Here is a 22,926-nt window from a genome sequence, read left to right as displayed (position 1 = left end):
GAGGGTGGGGAGAGTGTTCCACCAGCATGGAACTGTGAATGAGAATGTTCTGGAAAGTGATTTTGTGGCTTTCTGTGATGGAACCACGAGACGTCGCTTGTTGACCGATCGTAGGCGTCTGGTAGGGATGTAGGCTCGTAGGAATGAGTGAAAGAAGGAGGGAGCTGAGCCTGTGATAGATCTGTAAGCAAGCGTCAATGTCTTGAACTTGATGCGAGCAGCGAGAGGTAGCCAGTGCAGAGAGATGAACAGAGGAGTGACGTGGGCCCTCTTGGGCTCATTGAAGACAAGACGAGCTGCAGCATTCTGGATCATATGTAGAGGTTTGGTTGCACATGCTGGAAGTCCGGCCAGAAGAGCAATGCAGTAGTCAAGCCTAGAAATGACCAGGGCCTGGACGAGAAGTTGTGTTGCATGCTCAGTTAGGAAAGGCCTGATCTTCCTGATGTTGTGCAGTGCAAACCTGCATGATCGAGCTGTCTTTGAAATGTGATCTGTGAAGGTCAGCTGGTCATCAAACGTTACTCCAAGATTTCTGACCGACCTTGATGGGGTGATTGATGATGAATCTAGCTGGATGGTGAAGTCGTGCTGTAGAGACGGATTGGTAGGGAGGACGAGAAGCTCAGTCTTTGCCAGGTTGAGCTGCAGGTGATGTTCCTTCATCCATGTGGAGATGTCCGCCAGACAGCTTGAGACCCGTGCAGCCACTGTGGGATCATCTGGTTGAAATGAGAGGAAGAGCTCTGTGTCATCAGCATAGCAGTGGTAGAAAAAACCGTGTGCCTGTATGATGTGTCCCAGTAATGTAGTGTAGATGGAGAAGAGGAGGGGACCAAGAACTGAACCCTGGGGAACCCCTGTGGTCAGTTGATGTGTTCTGGATACCTCGCCTCTCCATGCGACCTTGAAGGACCTACCTGTGAGATAGGACTCAAACCAGTGGAGTGAAGTTCCTGTGATGCCCAGTGATGAGAGGCTGGACATAAGGATCTGATGGTTCAAAGTGTCGAAGGCAGCAGACAGATCCAGGAGAATGAGGACTGAAGATTTGGAAGCAGCTTTTGCAATCCGTAGGGCTTCTGTGACCGACAGTGGTCGCAATGGATGGTAGGAGAGAGATAGGTCTGTAATTCTCAACAAATGATGTGTTTAGTGTTGTTTTTTTAAGCAGTGGAGTAACCCGAGCCTGCTTGAATGCTGTAGGGAAAGTGCCAGTATGGAGGGATGAGTTGATGATGTGTGTGAGAGCTGGTAGAAGTTTTAATGATTACTTCATTGTTAATCAAAAGGTTCAAACTTAGTCATCTGTCTAGTTTCATTTCCCATATTTGTTATTTTACACTCACACAACCAAAGTCAAAGGCGTATGGCAACACAACATACAACATTCAAAAACACAGGACAGAACATTTTAGTACATTGAGTTTCAAAGTGTTAGTTTTGTTAGGCCTAAAAAGGGAAGTGAGGTTAGATGTTAGAGTTAATATTAGTTTGATATACAGTTTACTATTTTATTCATAAAAAATCCACCACAGTTCCCCCTCTCGGGATTTTTAATTCTTCAAATGAATTTTTTTTCATACTTGCATGATTTACCTGCTCTTTACCAAATCATCCCATTGTAAATCAGTGACTTTAATACCACCTGATATCTACATATTTCTTCCATCAACATCCTAAGCCGGAATTTTCCCAATGTTACCACATACACATACCATCTTCTTCCATCAATATATCTTCAAGCAATCTAATTCTATCTTTAGTAAAAAAGTAAACATCACATATAACATTGCCTTTTAACTTTAGTAGACCTTGATTCAAGTTTCATCATTTTCGAATTGCATTGATCTATTAGGCCTTTAACAGGCTGATACTGCTGATTAACCATTTTTCTTAACCTTATTTTGTTAGCTTTTAATTAAAGCAGGCGATTTTTTTACTTAGTAAGCTCTATTTAAGGATCTGTGTAATAAAATCTAACCAAAAAAGAAAATCTAGAATGTTTCATTTTTATCCTTAACACAAATATCAATAATTTTATTATTTTGTTTCTAACAATGTCATTACTTTAAAATGAACTCTGTTTAACCCAGCTTGTGCCATGAGAATAGCCTTAGCTGCTGACATGCAATTTAATCTTTAACTACTTATCTTCCTACCATCTTATTTTCCCAGAATTAACTGATGGACATAACATGTCCTGCCTCTATTTTTTGGTAATGTGGAATAGTTCATAATGGATCCATTGATCCAGATCATTAAATCTTCATTGTGAATTAAGAAAGCTTTTCAGAATTTCGCTGAAATGTCTAAACATGTTTAGACTAATTTTTAGTTTAAATTTAACATGTTTGGGTCACATTGTTCTTGGTTGAACATCGTTCTCATTGTTTTAACTTTGTGCCCCCTACATAATTTGTTTTAATTCATGCTCTGAGCTTAATTAAAACTTTAAAATCTTTAGTAATAAGTTGGAAATTTGGTTATGCTATAAAGCTCTTCAACTTAATAATAATCCAGAAATTAAATGTTTCCCAAAATCAATTTCCTTTTTTTTCTTTTGCTATTTTAGCAAATGGAAACACCTAAAATATATTTAATGTAGTCATTCATTCATCGCTATAGAAGTTTACCCAATTATCTATTCGGACCTAGTCCGTCAAAGTAACATCACCCATTCTATTGCCACTATTATTATTATTTTTTTTTTTTTTTTTTTTTTTTTTTTTTTTTTTTAGCATCTATGATGTCTGCATTAGGATTTTAAAACTCTTAAGTTTCTTGAAAAATAGTCCCTAGATTATTTATTATTTTTTACAGTAATGTACCTATTTAGAGTCCCTATACTCAACAGAATTAAGAGATTTTCTTCTTCTCAATTTACATGTACCTGACATAATTTCAAATTAATCAGTAATTGTTCAAATCATGAGCTCTAAATACTTAGCCCTATGGTATAGTTTAATTGAACCAAATAAAACATTAATAAACATCACACGAATTGTTTCTCATGCTAAGGTTAAACCATTAGTTTGTCCACATCATCTTCCAGATGTGTTGATCATCTCGTTGCCCCATGGACGTTTCATCTACACCAGAGTGACTCTTTGTGAACTGTTGCAATGGGTTTTCCCTTGACATTACTAGCACGGCGTGTGGGGTTTGCTGAGGCTGGTTGGTGTAGTTTAAGGTGAGAGGTTTGGACAGAGGTGTCACACTCTTTCTGATAGTTGCAAGATTTTTCCTCAGATCACAACCGCACCCCACTGGACCTTGTTTGTGGAGTTTCCTGGCTGCTTTCACCTGTGAATGGAGACCTTAAGTATTTTTGTTAGTGACAACATGTATTAACTCATCTGCTTGTCTGGCCGGTCGTCCTTTTTTTGATGATACCTGTGAAATTTCATGTTAAACAGTAACAAGACAATTTTATTTATTTTTTTAAATGCTGATTCTGCATTTGGAGCAGAATCAGTTCTGTTCGATGGGATCCATCATGACATTCTGTAAAAAGGAAAAAGTTAATTATGGGGTGGACAGGGCAAGCTTAGTTAGCTGCATTAGGTGTGGCACTGTTTCTTTCTGCCACAATAATAACCCAGGCCAGGATAGTTAGCCAAAATCATCCATTGCCGTTATTTTATTGGACATATTTTACCCTGTGGGCCCACTTTATAAATTTAGATACAGCTGTTTTGATTGACATCATTTATTTGTCTTGGTGTTTCTCAGAACACCATCTTTCACACACTCACTTTCACACACTTTCACACACCCCTCTCTGGCCAGAGATTCATACCTTTTTGTCTGCCTTAGCAGTTTATGAACTGAATGGGGAACATATATATTTATTATGTGTGGAATACCACCAAATCTGAATGGTAACAACTTTTACGACGACAGAGCTACTGAATGTAGACACACTGTGGTATTTCCCTTGCGACAGTGTCTAAACGTTAGTATATAAATTTTCAATTGTCCGATGCAGTCGCCATGTGATTGAGTTTAACACAGTGAATGTAAACCTAACTTTTAAAAATCGAATAGATTAAACACTTTAAAATAATAATCGTATAGACCTACAATTGCAGTTGAGAGAATTCGTTTTAATTTCTCAAATGCAATTTATCATTCATTGCACAATTTCAATTTTCCAAACTTTTAGTTGTTGCTCATAAGCTATTTAAAATAAGATTTGAAGATCTTCACACAATCTTGGATTCATGGCCAAAAAGAAAAAATAACATTTCCATCTTGTACCCCTGGTGATGACAGCATGTGATTTCAAAAGTTTATAATTATTCATTGTTATTATTGAAATGAAAATTACCTTTAAGTGAAATGGAGTGATCAATATTTTTGCTTTTCTAGCCATAATTTCTCTTTGGACGCCTTGTGGCATATATTGTATTTTTCTTTTCCATAGAATTCTGCATAGTCAATAACCTATTCATGCTTTTACAACTAGTTGGTTAATGTCATAATGTCTTTTCCAGAGAATCCAGCCCCAGTTTTACCTGATTTGTGAGTCATGTTCTCACTTCCGCTATTGAACTTCCTGCAGTAGGGCTGTTACTGGTACCTATTGAAAGCAGATTCAAAGTGTTAGTTGAAGAAATATGAAGAATTGCTGAAACCAGTGGATAATCAAAAACAATCAAGTTAATATGATAATTAACTAAATTTGAAACGGTCTCTGTAGTGATCATTGAAAATGCAGCACCTAGCCCACTAGGCTGATACATTGGATACATGTCTTTCTGTGTGGATTGTCATTCAGTTGACTTCAGGCTGATACATTGGATCGTCTGGCTGTGACACTCTCCTCGGTCTGGCTTTTGAGCCATCCTGCCACAAAATTGCATAATGCATGGCAAAATTGTCTTTAGTCTCAAGTGAAATTGTCACCTTTGCACTGAATCAGTCTCCCCATGCTGACCCCTCTCAGAGGTGTCAAATTCCTCTTTCAGGAGGGTGGCTGCAGGCTCCACTTCCTCTTTTATTTTTCTGCAGTCATCACACCTTTCAAGGCAGCTGTCTGAAATTTTGAACACTCAGAGAACTGCAAAAATCTAATTAAACAGCTTAATTTCCAAAAGTCTCTTCTGTGAAAGAAAACAGCAGTTCTTCATTTAATTAAAAAGCGTAGTCCTTCATTGTGGAAAAAAGCAAGCATTCTCCTTTGCAAAACGCAGGAAAAAGCAAGCAAACTACTCTAATTAGAATAGTGTATAATGTGAACGTAAATTTCTTTGTCTTTTCTCTTTTTTACAAGAAACCAAAATAAAATGACTCTAAGATGTCTGTTATGTGCTTGTTCAAATCACAATTTCTATTTAAATTTGGTCACCCAATCTCATTCTATGCACAATGCACAAAAATCATCTTAGTTAACATAAACCATTGACTCTTAGAATCTCTGCAATGAAAAAATTTTTTCACACTGTCTCCCAGGGATAACGGGATACAAATTCTAGACACCTTCAGATAAAAGTATAATATTTAAACATGTGCAGTTAATATCTTACTGTTTATTTATCACTTTAAAGGTTGTATCAGTGATTTCAGGCCAAACCTCACAACACCCACCACCTGTCAGTGATTGTTGGAACACTATTTGTTTTGGTTTTGAGTGGTTGGTGAAACCAATTGTTTTTGTGTGCAGATCTCAGAGCCTAGGCTGCCTACACAGACGCGTTTTTTTGATGGCATGCTTATGGGGCGGGCAGCTAGCGGATCGTTAGGAAAGATTAGATGAATGTGATAAAAAAAAAATTGGGCCTGAAATCACTGATACAACCTTTTGCACCTTTTGCTCGGTTTTATATATCTCATACACATTAATAAATCAAAGTCTAACTCATAAAAGAATTTCTCAAAATGTCCTATTATTATGATTTATAATTTTAACAATTTCTGCATTTTTTAATTGATCTAACATTTCAACATTTCTTTCTTTAGCTTTCTTTATATTCAATCAGTATTAAAGTCTCATTCAAACAAAAAGCAAGTTTCTTTTCTACATCATCTCAAGGTATTTTCCCTCCCAAATCTGGTTTCCAGCATGACTATTGCTATTTGCAAGAACAAATAGTTTAATTAACAGCTTTCTGGGCGCTCTCTCAAACACAACAAATAAAAGAATCAACATATACCAATTTGGTTGAATTTAACCATAATCATTGCCCTTAATAGCCAATGTAAAAACATAATTTAAATCCTTAAATCTTTTAAATGTGATCACCAGTTTTCTTCAAAATTTTACTTAACAGAATAGCCAAAATTCAATTAAACCTTCCAATTAATTTAGAAGCATTTTAAAGAAAAAGTGTGAAGTCTGTCATCCTACCTTAATACTTTAAGTCCTTTTAGCCCGTCTGGAATGGTCCCTCTGTCGAACAGGGTTCTGCAGTCTGGCAGAATGAAGACAACGTGGTTCCTCGTCCCCGTCCATCCGACAGAGGGAGATTCCGAGGACTCCTGGAATTGGCTCGCCAAATTGTGGTAGATTTTTCCCTAAGGCCGTGTGTCCACCAAAGCGTTTTTTCACGCGGCTGGCGTGTTTTTTCAATTGTTTTCAATGGGAGCGCCGCGTTTTTAAAACGCCATGAGCGTAGCGAGGCGCTGAGCGTTTTTTTTTTTCACGCTGAAGCGCCGAGCGCTCTACGTTTTTTACAGGTCGCCGAGAGTTGAAGAATGTTCAACTTTGGGTAAAACGCTGCGCTCATCACTGTCACTTTTTACCCAACCGACCAATCACAGTGGAGGAGGGGCGGGACTAATACCACACCGACCAACTGTCACATTCTGATTGTACAACGACATCAACCAGCAGAGCTAAACGGAAAAAAACATTTTTTATGAAAAATTTATATTGCTGGTCTCCGAACATAGTTGTATTTACCAGATGACATCCCCGGATTACCACAACGTTAATTTGAAAAACAGTGCTTGGAGGAACATTTCATCGGCGATGGGTCTATCAGGTAAGCGGCAGTCAGCTAGACAGCTGATCGGTGGGGGAGCGGGATCAACATTGTAACATTGTAACTGCAAATCGTCATTATATGTGTATATTACATATTATATGTATATATTACACATGTTAGGGGTGTAACGATTCGTTTTAACAACGATTCGATTCGTATCGCGATTCGTGGTTGTCGATACGATTCAAGGACGAAATTGGTTCATTTAGAACGATACATCCGAAACGATTCAGTGACTTGAAATCGATTCAGTGACGTTTTAGCCAAAAATTATTGTAAGGGAATCAGGTATCAATTAATTATGGATATAAACAAACAAGTAAACAACAATTAATGTCAAATGCATTCACATTTTATTTGAATAAAGTAGGACTGAACGATTATGACAAAAATTATAATTGTCGATTATTCCCTTGAAATTGTAATTGCAATTATTAATTACGACTATCACAACATTGAATGATGTTTTGAATAGTTTGGCCATGGGACCCACATTTCTCCATTGTCATCAAGCCATAGGGAACCTTTTTAGGAATTATATAGGCCTATTATAATACATTTGTTTACACAAAAATTGTTGACACACAAGTTCTGTCCCCCTTTACTTAACATACAAAACAATTTGTAAGAATATGACAAATACTGATAAACAGTGGGCACTTCGAGGTTAAGCTATTAAATAGCAGTCCCAAACTAGTTTTTGTTAATACAATCTTGGTATGAGCCACCACAGTCATATAAAAATATACAAAATAACCAGTAAGTGGCATTTTGTTATGGAAACAAACAACAATTAGGCTACCATGGTGATACACAATACTTAGAAGAACTGGTAAAGAAACATGGAAACTGCTGATAAATAGCAACACACATGACGTACCAATAACGTAATTAATTGGTATTTTACTTTTATTTCTTAACTTACTAATTTACGACGTTGCATTCTCGTATGTCTTTTGCACTTTAGTGAAGTGATACAGCGCGCGCCGCCGCATTTGCGCGTGCAATTGAAGAGTGTGCGCTACTGCAGTATAGCGGCTGAGAAGACAGGAAAGTCCGTTTTTCTGAGGTGAGAGACTTTGCGCTGCTTGTTGTCTTTGCGCTGCTGCTGGCGCGTCACGCATGGCGACGACGTCACAGATAGGCAGACTGAATCGAATTACGTTTAACGCCTTTATCATTAAAAGTGCTGAGAAAAAAACATCCATATAAAGTCTGACGTGCTTAAATCCAATGCGTTATTTTCTAGTATCGATACAATCGATTCATTACCTTTTAAAACGATGTTAGATCGATATATGTCGTCCGGAAGACCAACTTGCCGAGCACAGATCGATGTAGTTGGATCGTAGGAATATAAATCGATACATCGATGTAATTGATGAATCGTTACACCCCTAATATATATATATATATATATAGCTACATTTCTATAACGCCGGTAATCAGAATATTCTCATTGTTGTTTCACAAAATCTCGAATCTTTTTGTTCGTAAAAATTTCAGTTGAAAAATGTCGTAAAAAATGGAAATACATGAGGGACACTTTCAAAAGAGAGTAAAATTAGGAGAAAGAGAGAAAGAAGTCAAGTTCGGGGCAGCAGCAGGCAGTCGGAGGTGGAAATATATGTCCATCCTCAACTTCCTGGAGCCATATATAACAAATAGGGACACCTCTAGCAATCTGAATACATCTGATGAGGATATCAGTGTAGTAGCTCTCCTTGAGTCTATGGTAACACCAGTGGAGGTATAGTGTAGAATACTATGTGAACCCCAATGTTAATGTTAAAGTGCAGCTACATCTGTTTTAATTGTGTAATAAGTGCTGCTATATCTGTATAAAGAATTGTAAGATTGACATGTTAAATGAAAGACAATTGTTATTATTTCTTTCAAAGGAAGGAATTATTATTTATGTCAAAGGAATGAATTACTATTATTATTAGTAGGCTATACTTAATCTCTGTTTCTGTATATATATATATATATATATGTGTGTGTGTGTGTGTGTGTGTGTGTGTGTGTGTGTGTGTATGTATGTACATATACTTTAAAAAGAATATAATTTTCTGATTTGTCACCCACAGACATCAGATGAGAGCACACAGTCCCTGACCCATACCCAGTCCAATACCACACAGCCCGGATCTTCTGACTCCCCAAATGTGCCACCACTCTGCACACCTGAAATGTCTCGCCGTACTCTTGCTCCAAAGAGAAGGGCTGAGCAAGATATTACTGAGTACCAGCGCTGTGTGCTGAACGCCATCAGTAACAACAAGCCAGACAAGGAAGAGCACTTTCTTTTAAGTTTAGTTGGTGCCTTGAGACGACTTCCCCCACGCAGTTGTTCTGAGGTTAAACTCAAATTCCAACAAATATTACATGACGCAGAATTTAACAATCAATAAAACACTATCATGCACACATCAACGGACATACAGACAGACACATATACAAACACACACAAAAATAACATTTGAAATAGACACACCAAATTACTTTATGTAAAACAAACAATTTTTTATAAGGCAGTTTAATGTATTTATCAATCTGTACATGAAAAGTTATCATTAAAATAATTATTAAAAGCATTCATCTTTTCCAGTCATTTATTTTCCTCTTTTTATTTAGACTACTAATTTTAGTCGTTATGTGCAGCTTGTTAGTGAAAGGAAATATGCTCATTTTCTGAGGTTATGGGTGGGTCTTAAAAGAGCCTTTTTTAAAAATTGTATTGGTGGTGGTGGTCCTGGATGGTACTGATGGCAGTGGTCCTGATGGTGGTGGGAGTAATTAGATTAGATGATTAGATTAATTAGGCATTAGATGACAGAATGCTACCATGCAACTTCACCTGCTGGAGAGGAGAAGTAGGTGGTGTACCTTTGCCTTATTTCCAGTGCTTCCCTAGAGGCATTGTTGCTGCCTGCTCGCTGGATGGGCTGCATGGCAAACTGTGTGTGGCTCTGATGGTAGGGGGGCACAACTTACTTCCTCTTCATCAGCATCCTCATAACGTAGGAAATTGTGAAGGATGCAAGTGGCCTTCACCACTGCATCTGCCACTTTTGGTGAGACTCCAAGCACTCTGTGGTAGAGTCTCCACTGGGCAGCAAGTATCCCAAATGTGCACTCCACCATCCGTCTCACACAGGAAAGACGGTAATTAAACACACGCTTCTCTCTGTCGAGGTGTTTTCCTGGGTAGGGTCGGAGAAGGTACCTCTTCAGAGGAAAAGCCTCGTCACCCACAAACACATGTGGCACAGGCTGGGGCTCCTGGTAATGGTGCATCCTCTTGTAGGTCGAGCGTTCCCTGTTGGAGAGCCTTGCCAAATTCGGAGGCACAGAGGGTCCCGCCGTCACTGCTTTTCCCGTATGCCCCCACATCCACCATCCGGAAAAGGTATCGGGCATCAACCACTGCTAGAAGGACTATGGAGAAGCTCCCTTTGTAATTGAAATACATGGACCCTTTTGAAGATGGGCCCTGTATTGTAACATGCTTCCCATCGATTGCTCCCAGACAGTTGGGGAAGTTCCACAGCCTATGGAAGTCTTCAGCAATCCTCTTCCAGTGATGTTGTTCAGGGAAGGGCATGTATTCCTGGACCAAGAGTGACCATATTGCCTCACGCACTTCTTTTACCACCCTTGCCACTGTGCAGTAACCCACCCTGTAGCTAAAAGCGATAGATCGGAATGAGTCTCCTGTTGACAGATATCTGAAATAAATACAGAAAAAAGTTGCAAAGGGCAATTAGTTATACATTAAATAAAACATCAATTTAAATCATACTATCATTAGTTATAAATTCAATAAGACTTCTAGCCTATTTATATTATGCTTATTTATATAAAAGTATATTCAATTATAAATGTGTTTGGATGTGTAAAATATCTTCAGTAGCTATCACTGAATCATAAATACCGGAAAGAAGTAAAATAAGATATGTTGTACCTCATATGCAGTGATGAATGTACGAAACTAACGTTAAATAAATAAATGTCTACATGTAGCCTACAATTTTGAGTCACTTGTAACATTAACGTTACTTTATTTGAGCTTTTTTTCTGCTATTTTACTCCTAATCCACTATAGCAAAGAAACAAACACTGCTTTTTTTTTTTACTTCACTGCATTCACTTACAAAAGACTTTTCATTTTCAGCTCAATAACACAAAATATCACTTGAAATAATTTCGGAATAGCCTTATATGCATTTACCTCAGACAAATGCAAAGACGTTCTTCCGAGCTGATGGCCTCCCGGTAGTTTGTGTCTCTCTTCGAAATAGAAGGTCCAATTTTCTGGAACAACATCTCAAACTGTGTCCTGCTCATCCGAAAATACTCCTTGAACTGGCTGCCGTCCAACTTTAGTTCTTGGACCAGACGATGGTACTCTCCGAGATGTTTTCTCGCTCTCAAGATCTCATGAACCCACATAGACCGGCACGTCCGTCCTCTCTGTCTACGTGGTTCAGCCATCCCTTCATCCAAAGCAAGGACCAGAGCAAGAACTCTACATTGTATCGACATTTTTAGACAAATTATCAGCGAAATCAGTTACAAGTAAACTGTGCCGCGGATACTCTGTATCATAGGAACGAAGCGTCTCAACTGAAAAAAACGCTGCGCTGCCAAAACGCTCTCAAGCGCCCACAGCTGGGCGTTTTTAGCAGAGCGCCTAGCGTTTTCAGCTGGCTAAAAACGCTTTGGTGGACACATGGCCTAAACCTAACTGTCTGGGTTGTCTCCAATCGACGTTCCCTAACATCTTCAATCAACGTTTAATATATAGTCTACCTAACCAACTTGCTTCCCTAACTAGCTTTCTTGCTGCGCAGCAATGATCGACAAACAGACTTCAGCAAATGTCCTTTAAATGCTTTAATCGCGGCCGGAGGATCTCTCGAGCAGTTCTCAGAGAATCTCCCCCAAGAAGAAGTAAGATTCCATTGAGAATCCCACCAGCTAAAAGAATACAACAGTTTTTATAGAATAAGGAGGTATGGCAAAAATGTCATGCTGCATTACATAATTTCCCCACAATTTGATTGGTTTTCATAGACAAACCCTTCTGTTACTGGGTAAAGCAAACTTTGTTTTAATGATTACTTCATTGTTAATCACAAGGTTCAAACTTAGTCATCTATCTAGTTTCATTTCCCATATTTGTTATTTTTACACTCACACAACCAAAGTCAAAGGGGTATGGCAACACAACATACAACATTCAAAAACACAGGACAGAAAGTTTTAGTACATTGTGTTTCAAAATGTTATCATGTTAGGTCTAAAAAGAGAAATAAGGTTAGATGTTAGAAACATGGTTAGTTTAATATACAGTTTACCTATTTTATCTATTAAAAATCCACCACGTCTTTATTTTTTGCAAAAGCACAAAGTTCAGTTGTCATTGTATACCCAAATAAAGGTACAGACAGTTTTGAATGATCTTGTCTGTATGACGAAAACTAACAGAGTATTTTAAGTTCTTTCCACTGTTATCAGAAGAAAAAGTAGCTGTAGTTTGATAATAGCAGTATAACTTTCATATATATATATATATATATATATATATATATATATATATATATATATATATATATATATATATAAAGTAGCTGTAGTTTGATAATAGCAGTATAACTTTCATATATATATATATATATATATATATATATAATATAGCTATTAATATAGCTGACTACAGTCAGGAGTCACTTGAAATTAATTGTTTGAATAATTTAACGAACATATCCACCATTTGATAACTAGATCAACAAAATATCCTAAAACCCTGCTGTATAAAAGAAAGTGTCAAGTCTATACTGATGCTCAAATTGAGTATCCTAATACCTTCATGTCTACCCCTGAATGAATATGCCAGAAGATGTGGGTCATCTCTGTTACCTTCTCTGTTTGCCTCCGCTGTAATTCAGAGTGTTCTTTTGCATGTTTATGCTTTAGATATTTTGCATTATCAAAGAATTGCATTATCAACACAGTCCCTGTCAGTCAGAATGTTTAAAAGCTCTAATGTGGAATACTGTAGGTTAATGTTACATCTTTTTCCTTTTTCTTTTTAGAATCTAAGATCAGATAAGATTATTCATAATTTACTTTTTTATTAAAGGAATCTCAAAGAACGTTCCCCCAGCCCTGGCCAGAATCCTTCCACCCCCCAGTCCACAGACAGCCAAGCAGCTCTGAGCGAAACATCCTGTGTCCCTGTCATCATGGCAACACCACCTAAGCGCAGACGCTGTGGTTACCTGGATTCCGATGCCACACAATCCTTGCGCCGCTCAACGCGCAATACATCCGGAGGGGATCGGGCTGCAGAAGCTGGGGGTGGAGGCAGCAGCAATGCCTCTCCGCAACCAAAGCGGAGGCTTACTGAGGTGCAAACTCCAATACCCAAGTTCTTCCTCAACCTAGAGAAGAGTGAGTCACACTTTTTGTGTCCTGTTTCATTTCTTAAAACTGTAACTCTGTGCACAATTTTAAGTTAATTCCAATTAAACTAATGAAACCTGGTCATGTCAAGTGTAATGAAGTCAAGTCACCCTCATTTATGTACCGCTTTTAACAATATAGATTGTCTCAAACCAGCTTTACAGTGATAATACGAAACTAGAATGTACATTTCCTAAAGAAAATGTGAGTGGGTGCTTGCAGTGGCAAAACTCACCACTCGGTTGATAGGGTGTTGTGTACATGATTGCATACGAGCCAACAACCATGTCTGTACAATGTTGTGGAGCTGAAATATGGCTTCTATATGTTGCAATATGCTTGCTATTTGGCTCTAAACCGTTGCTACGGTGTGAATACACAGTTACAATGGTGATATTTACAGACTGTTTCCCAACCGAAACAAAAGAGCCAACCCCCATCTCTATACGATGTTCTGATGCAGAGACATGGGTCTTGATAAACGGTTACTAGGGTACTCTGTTTGGTTGCTAGGGAGTGACTTGGGAGCTGCCAATGATGAAACTCCAAATGCTGCTTGTCACTATGAATTATATAAACCAACTCCCATGCCTCTGTGACATTCAGAATGGAAGATATCCCTCTTTGGATTTTGGTTGCTAAGGTGCTCGACAATGGTTGCTAGGGCGTGGCCAGAAAGTGTTGAGGTGATTCATGATTGGCTGTTTCCTGCCCCACGTCAAATTCGTGTTAACCCCATCTCTATATGATCAGTGTTGGGAAGGATACTTTCAAAATGTATTCCGTTACAGAATACAGAATACATGCCCAAAAATGTCATTTGTAACGTATTCCGTTACGTTACTCAATCCGAGTACTGTATTCTGAATACTTGGATTACTTCCACATTGAATTGCATTTTATAAGTGTCGGCCATCAAATCCTGCTTAATAAACAGGCCTATTCTTGTGGGGCGGGGGTGTGGTGATGCGGTGGTGACGCGTAGGCTATACCAATAAAGCACCTAAAAGCTGTCACAAATAACAGGCAAAAGTAATAATTATGAATATGTCAAATATAGAAAGGAGATATTTTAATTGTTTATTAATAAACAAGTGTTTTCTTTGTCAGTGTCAGCTACAAAGATGAAGTTGACGATGCTGACTCGCGATCTTCGCAGTAGCCTAGTGAACGCGCCAGAGAGAAATGCACATTTCATACGGATTACATATGTAGAGAGCAGTTCTTTCGTGTTGAATTGTTCTGTTTAAAAGTAGACATGTCTGTGAGGCAAGTAGGGCCTACTACCTTATACTCTGAGCGCCCGTTTCACACATACTCCGTGTGCATGCTGCGTGTTGCGGTGCATATGTGGTACAGGAGCAGCACGTATAGCAGTATATGATGTTCTGATGCAGAGATATAGGTCTTGCAAAATGGTTGCTAGGGTACTCTGTTTGGTTGCTAAGGAGTGGCTTGGCAGCTGCCAATCATGAAACTCCAAAGGCGGCTTGTCAGTATGAATGATATAAACTAACCCCCATCTCTATACGATGTTCTGGTGCAGAGATATAGGACTTGCAAAATGGTTGCTAAGGTACTCTGTTTGGTTGCTAGGGAGTGGCTTGGCAGCTGCCAATCATGAAACTCCAAAGGCTGCTTGTCAGTATGAATGATATAAACCAACTCCCATGCCTCTGTGACATTCAGAATGGAAGATATCCCTCTTTGGATTTTGGTTGTTAAGGTGCTCGACAATGGTTGCTAGGGAGGGGCTAGGAAGTGTTGAGGTGATTCATGATTGGCTGTTTGCGGCCCCGAGTCAAATGAGACCACCCCCATGTTTCTATGACATTTCAGTCTGGAGATATCCCTTTGATCTCTTTCAATGGAAGTCTATGGGACTTGTTGCTAAGGTGCTCTAAATGGTTGCTAGGGCGTGGCTTGATAGCTTCACAATGATCCTGAGAAACTGATTGGTCGTCTGAGTAAAATGAGCCCGCCCCCTTGTCTCTATAACACTGTGATCCAGAGCTACGGTAAATACAAAATCCCATGGAAGATATGCCTCTTTGGATTTTGGTTGCTAGGGTACTCTGTTTGGTTGCTATGGAGTTACTTGGCAGCTGCCAATGATGAAACTGCAGAGGCTGCTTGACACTATGAATGATATAAACCAACTCCCATGCCTCTGTGACATTCAGAATGGAAGATATCCCTCTTTGGATTTTGGTTGCTAGGATACTCTGTTTGGTTGCTAGGGAGTGGCTTGTCAACTGCCAATCATGAAACTCCAAAGGCTGCTTGACACTATGAATGATATAAATCAACTCCCATGCCTTTGTGACATTCAGAATGGAAGATATCCCTCTTTGGATTTTGGTTGCTAGGGTACTCTGTTTGGTTGCTAGGGAGTGGCTTGTCAGCTGCCAATCATGAAACTCCAAAGGCTTCTTGTCACTATGAATGATATAAACCAACTCCCATGCCTCTGCGACATTCAGAATAGAAGATATCCCTCTTTGGATTTTGGTTGCTAGGGTACTCTATTTGGTTGCTAGCGAGTGGCTTGTCTGCTGCCAATCATGAAACTCCAAAGACTTCTTGTCACTATGAATGACATAAACCAACTCCCATGCCTCTGCGACATTCAGAATGGAAGATGTGCCTCTTTGGATTTTGGTTGCTAGGGTACTCTGTTTGGTTGCTATGGAGTTACTTGGCAGCTGCCAATGATGCAATTCCAAAGGCTTCTTGTCACTATGAATGATATAAACCAACTCCCATGCCTCTGTGACATTCAGAACGGAAGATATCCCTCTTTGGATTTTGGTTGCTAGGGTACTCTGTTTGGTTGCTAGGGAGTGGCTTGGCAGCTGCCAATCATGAAACTCCAAAGGCTGCTTGTCAGTATGAATGATATAATACAACTCCCATGCCTCTGCGACATACAGAATGGAAGATATCCCTCTTTGGATTTTGGTTGCTAGGGTACTCTATTTGGTTGCTAGCGAGTGGCTTGTCAGCTGCCAATCATGAAACTCCAAAGGCTTCTTGTCACTATGAATGATATAAACCAACTCCCATGCCTCTGCGACATTCAGAATGGAAGATATGCCTCTTTGGATTTTGGTTGCTAGGGTACTCTGTTTGGTTGCTATGGAGTGGCTTGTCAGCTGTCAATGATGAATTTCCAAAGGCTTCTTGTCAGTATGAATGATATAATCCAACTCCCATGCCTCTGTGACATTCAGAATGGAAGATATGCCTCTTTGGATTTTGGTTGCTAGGGTACTCTGTTTGGTTGCTATGGAGTTACTTGGCAGCTGCCAATGATGAAATTCCAAAGGCTTCTTGTCAGTATGAATGATATAAACCAACTCCCTTGCCTCTGTGACATTCAGAATGGAAGATATCCCTCTTTGTATTTTGGTTGCTAGGGTACTCTGTTTGGTTGCTAGGGAGTGTCTTGTAAGCTGCCAATCATGAAACTCCAAAGGCTGCTTGACAGTATGAATGATATAAACCAACTCCCATGCCTCTGCGACATTCAGAATGTAAGATATGCCTCTTTGGATTTTGGTTGCTAGGGTACTCTGTTTGGTTGCTAGGGAGTGTCTTGTAAGCTGCCAATCATGAAACTCCAAAGGCTTCTTGTCACTATGAATGATAAAAACCAACTCCCATGTCTCTGTGACATTCAGAATGTAAGATATGCCTCTTTGGATTTTGGTTGCTAGGGTACTCTGTTTGGTTGCTATGGAGTTGCTTGACAGCTGCCAATGATGAAACTGCAAAGGCTTCTTGTCACTATGAATGATATAAACCAACTCCCATGCCTATGTGACATTCAGAATGGAAGATATCCCTCTTTAGATTTTGGTTGCTAGGGTACTCTATTTGGTTGCTAGGGAGTGGCTTGGCAGCTGCCAATCATGAAACTCCAAAGGCTTCTTGTCACTATGAATTATATAAACCAACCCCCATGTCTATACGATGCTCTGATACAGAGATATATGTCTTGCTAAATAGTTGCTAGGGTACTCTGTTTGGTTGCTATGGAGTGGCTTGGCAGCTGCTAATGATGAAACTCCAAAGGCTGCTTTTTCAGTATGAATGATATAAACCAACTCCCATGCCTCTGTCTTATTCAGAATAGAAGATATCCCTCTAGGATTTTGGTTGCTAAGGTGCTCGACAATGGTTGCTAGGGAGGGGCTAGGAAGTGTTGAGGTGATTCATGATTGGCCATTTGATGCCCTGAGTGAAACGAGACCACCTTTGTGTTTCTATGATCTACTAGAGCGTTTCTAGACGTTGCTAGGGTGTTCAGGATGGTTGCTAAGGTATTTTTGGTAGTTGCTATGGTGGTACTAGGTGGTTGGTAATTGTCAAAGATGTGGTTACTATGGAGTTTTTATAGAGTTATTAAAATCTTTAAGTGCCTTCAGTACGGCACTCGGCCTGCGGCCTCGTGCCTATGGCCGATTAGGCACAAGCATGGAGCAATATCGCAAGGCCACGAGTGTAATATTGCTTTAAAAAATACAAAAAAATGTAAAAATTTATATTTTTTTGGTTTAGGGTGGTTGCTAGGGAGCTCTTAGTGGTTGCTAGGGTGCTGTAACTGGTTGCTAGGGTGTGGCTATGAAGATTTTAGGCCATTACTTATTGGCTGCTTGATAATAGAAATCCTCTGAGGGAGAGAGAGAGGTAGAGATGCAGGGGTGACAGGCCCTTTGGAGTCTGTGTGTGTGAAAACGTCGGTTTGGATTTGAATTTTTTTAGAATGCCCATGTTAAGTCAATGGAACTTTTTTGGCCGCTTTTTCGTCCGCTGTGCGAACATCGTACACCCGATCGCTTAGAAAAGTCATACCACACCTCTCCTCAATGAGCCGGTCGATTTGACACCTCACTCAGGGGTCTGAGACAAACGGTGCGGGGCGAGTTACGCGCCAAACTTTGTCCAGAATAATAATAAGAACTAGAATGTACATTTCCTGAAGAAAATGTGAAATGGTGCTTGCAGTGGCAAAACTCGCCACTCGGTTGCTAGAATGTGGTACATGATTGCATACGAGCCAACAAACATGTCTGTACGATGTTCTAGTGCTGAGATATGGCTTATTCGTGTTGTTCAGGTGGTTGCTAGGGTGTTGCTAGGGTGTTCTGGGTGGTTGCTAGGCAGTTGCTAGGGTATTCTGAGTGGTTGCTAGGGTGTTGCTAGACAGTTGCTAGGGTATTCTGGGTGGTTGCTAGGGCATTGCTAGGCAGTTGCTAGGGTGTTTTGGGTGGTTGCTAGGGTGTTGCTAGTCGGCTGCTAGGGTGTTCTGGGTGGTTGCTAGGCAGTTGCTAGGGTATCCTGGGTGGTTGCTAGGGTGTTGCTAGGGTGTTCTGGGTGGTTGCTAGGGCGTTGCTAGGCAGTTTCTAGGGTGTTCTGGGTGGTTGCTAGGGCGTTGCTAGGCAGTTGCTAGGGTGTTCTGTGTGGTTGCTATGGTGTTGCTAGGCGGTTGCTAGGGTATTCTGGGTGGTTGCTAGGGCGTTGCTAGGCAGTTGCTAGGGTGTTCTGGGTGGTTGCTATGGTGTTCCTAGGCGGTTGCTAGGGCATTCTGGGTGGTTGCTAGGGCGTTGCTAGGCAGTTGCTAGGGTGTTCTGGGTGGTTTCTAGGGTGTTGCTAGGCAGTTGCTAGGGTATTCTGGGTGGTTGCTAGGCGGTTGCTAGGCGGTTGCTAGGGTGTTCTGGGTGGTTGCTATGGTGTTGCTAGGCGGTTGCTAGGGTATTCTGGGTGGTTGCTAGGGCGTTGCTAGGCAGTTGCTAGGGTGTTCTGGGTGGTTGCTAGGGTATTCTGGGTGGTTGCTAGGCAGTTGCTAGGGTGTTCTGGGTGGTTGCTAGGGTGTTGCTAGGCAGTTGCTAGGGTGTTCTGGGTGGTTGCTATGGTGTTGCTAGGCGGTTGCTAGGGCGTTGCTAGGCAGTTGCTAGGGTGTTCTGGGTGGTTACTATGGTGTTGCTAGGTGGTTGCTAGGGTATTTTGGGTGGTTGCTAGGCGGTTGCTAGGCAGTTGCTAGGGTGTTCAGGGTGGTTGCTAAGGTATTATGGGTGGTTACTATGGTGTTACTAAGTGGTTGGTAGTTGTCACTGATGATTACTATTGCAGTTCTTAGCATTTTCTTGGCATGATTTAGCACTTACCTAATCGCTATTAGCATGTAGCTATTCAAAGCTAGCATGTGTAGCATGTTGGAATTCCTCCTTGCTAGTATGAGTCAAAAGAGCCAACCCCCATCTCTATACGATGTTCTGATGCAGAGAAATAGGTCTTGCAAAATGGTTGCTAAGGTACTCTGTTTGGTTGCTAGGGAATGGCTTGGCAGCTGCCAATCATGAAACTCTAAAGGCTGCTTGTCAGTATGAATGATATAAAACAACTCCCATTCCTCTGTGACATTCAGAATGAAAGATATCCCTCAATGGATTTTGGTTGCTAAGGTGCTTGACAATGGTTGCTAGGGCGGGGCTAGCAAGTGTTGTGATGTCTCATGAATGGCTGTTTGCTGCCCTGAGTCAAACTTGTGTTAACCCCATCTTTTTATGATGTTCTGATGCAGAGATATAGGTCTTGTAAAATGGTTGCTAGGGTACTCTGTTTGGTTGCTAGGGAGTGGCTTGGCAGCTGCCAATGATGAAACTGCAAAGGCTTCTTGTCACTATGAATGACATAAACCAACTCCCATGCCTCTGTGACATTCAGAATGGAAGATATCCCTCTTTGGATTTTGGTTGCTAAGGTGCTTGACAATGGTTGCTAGGGAGGGGATAGGAAGTGTTGAGGTGATTCGTGATTGGCTGTTTGCTTCCCCGAGTCAAATGAGACCACCCCCATGTTTCTATGACAATTCAGTCCGGAGATATCCCTTTGATCTCTTTCAATGGAAGTCTATGGGACTTGTTGCTAAGGTGCTCTAAATGGTTGCTAGGGCATGGCTTGATAGCTTCACAATGAGCCTGAGAGACTGATTGGTCATCTGAGTAAAATGAGCCCGCCCCCTTGTCTCTATGACACTGTGATCCAGAGCTACGTTCAATACAAAATCCCTATGCAATTTACCATAGTAGGAAAAACACATGCTGGGCCGTCCTACACCATAGTAAGTCAATGGGAAACTTTGGGCAGCTCCTGCCCCCCAGGGGTGCAACTTTTACCCCATTGTGAGGTATGGTCTCACACAGCCTGCCATCCTCTTCAAATGTGGCAAATCACACATTTCTGCGAAATCCTCGCTCGGAGCTATGACTCGTCAAAGTTTGTTGCAATGTTAAGTCAATGGGATTTTTCGGCTGCTTTTTCGCCCCTGGGGCGAACACCGTACCCCCGATCGCTTATAAAAGTCATAGCACACCATTCCCGAATAATCCGCACGATTTGACACCTCATTCGTGGGTCTGTGACAAAAGCTGCGGCACGAGTTACGCGCCAAACTTTTGTGTGGAAGAATAATAATAATAAAAACTAGAATGTACATTTCCTGAAGAAAATGTGAAGTGGTGCTTGCAGTGGCAAAATTCGGCACGGTTGCTAGGGTTTTACTAGGTGGTTGCTATGGTGTTCTGGGAGGTTTCCAAGGTATTCTGGGTGGTTGCTAGGGCGTTGCTAAGTGGTTGCTAGGGTATTCAGTGTGGTTGCTAGGCAGTTGCTAAGGTGTTTACCATAGTTTACCATGATTTACCACGATTTACTATAGTTTACCATGATTTACTATAGTATGCCATGATTTACCATGTTCAAGTATGATTTACTGATTCAAGCATGATTTACCATAGTTTACCATGATTTACCACGATTTACCATAGTTTACCATAATTTACTATAGTATACCAGGATTTACCATGTTCAAGTATGATTTACTGATTCTAGCATGATTTATCATAGTTTACCATGATTTACCACGATTTACCATAGTTTACCATGATTTATTATAGTATACCATGATTTACCATGTTCAAGTATGATTTACTGATTCTAGCATGATTTACCATAGTTTACCATGATTTACTATAGTATACCACAATTTACCATGTTCTAGTATAATTTACTGATTCTAGCATGATTTATCATAGTTACCATGATTTACCATGATTTACCATAGTTTACCATGATTTACTATAGTATACCATGATTTACCATGTTCAAGTATGATTTACTGATTCTAGCATGATTTACCATAGTTTACCATGATTTACAACGATTTACCACTAATTACCATAGTTTACCATGATTTACTATAGTATACCATGATTTACCATGTGCAAGTATGATTTACTGATTCAGGCATGATTTACCATAGTTTACCACAATTTACCACGATTTACTATAGTTTACCATGATTTACTATAGTATACCACGATTTACCATGTTCAATTATAATTTACTGATTCTAGCATGATTTACCATGATTTACCATAGTTTACCATGATTTACTATAGTATACCATGATTTACCATGTTCAAGTATGATTTACTATGATTCTAGCATGATTTATCATAGTTTACCATGATTTACCATAGTTTACCATGATTTACCATAGTTCACCACGATTTACCATAGTTTACCATGATTTACCATGTTCAAGTATGATTTACTGATTCTAGCATGATTTACCATAGTTTACCATGATTTACCATAGTTTACCATTATTTACCACGATTTACCATAGTTTACCATGATTTACTATAGTATACCATGATTTACCATGTTCAAATATGATTTACTGATTCTAGCATGATTTACCATAGTTTACCATGATTTACCACGATTTACCATACTTTACCATGATTTACTATAGTATACCATGATTTACCATGTTCAAGTATGATTTACTGATTCTAGCATGATTTACCATAGTTTACCATGATTTACCACGATTTACCATACTTTACCATGATTTACTATAGTATACCATGATTTACCATGTTCCAGTATGATTTACTGATTCTAGCATGATTTATCATAGTTTACCATGATTTACCATAGTTTACCATGATTTACTATAGTATACCATGATTTACCACGATTTACCATAGTTTACTATGATTTACTATAGTATACCATGATTTACCATGTTTTAGTATGATTTACTATGATTCTAGGATCATTTACCATAGTTTACCATGATTTACTATAGTATACTATGATTTACCATGTTCAAGTATGATTTACTGATTCTAGCATAATTTACCATAGTTTACCATGATTTACTATAGTTTACCATGATTTACCACGATTTAGCATAGTTTACCATTGATTTACTATAGTATACCATGATTTACCATGTTCAAGTCTGATTTACTGATTTTAGCATGATTTACCATAGTTTACCATGATTTACTATAGTATACCATGATTTACCATGTTCAAGTATGATTTACTATGATTCTAGCATGATTTACCATAGTTTACCATGATTTACCACGATTTACTATAGTTT

At 39.6% G+C, this 22,926-nt stretch overlaps 1 protein-coding gene across 2 annotated transcripts in view; it reads left to right on the top strand.

Annotated features, from left to right (window-relative positions):
* Positions 1-22,926, top strand: part of LOC311285925 (MSL complex subunit 3-like) — a 256,522-nt gene that overhangs the window by 149,143 nt on the left and 84,453 nt on the right. For both annotated transcript variants that reach the window (XM_084401803.1, XM_084401804.1), the window contains exon 9: positions 13,141-13,451. In XM_084401803.1, the coding sequence (XP_084257929.1) occupies positions 13,141-13,451 (311 nt within the window). The remainder of the gene's footprint in view (positions 1-13,140; positions 13,452-22,926) is intronic.

This window comes from Rutilus rutilus (assembly GCF_951802725.1).
Source record: "Rutilus rutilus genome assembly, chromosome: 2".
NCBI classification, from domain to species: Eukaryota; Metazoa; Chordata; class Actinopteri; order Cypriniformes; family Leuciscidae; genus Rutilus; species Rutilus rutilus.
The sequence above is the reverse complement of the archived record's forward strand: the minus strand, read 5'-3'. Positions and strand labels throughout refer to the sequence as shown.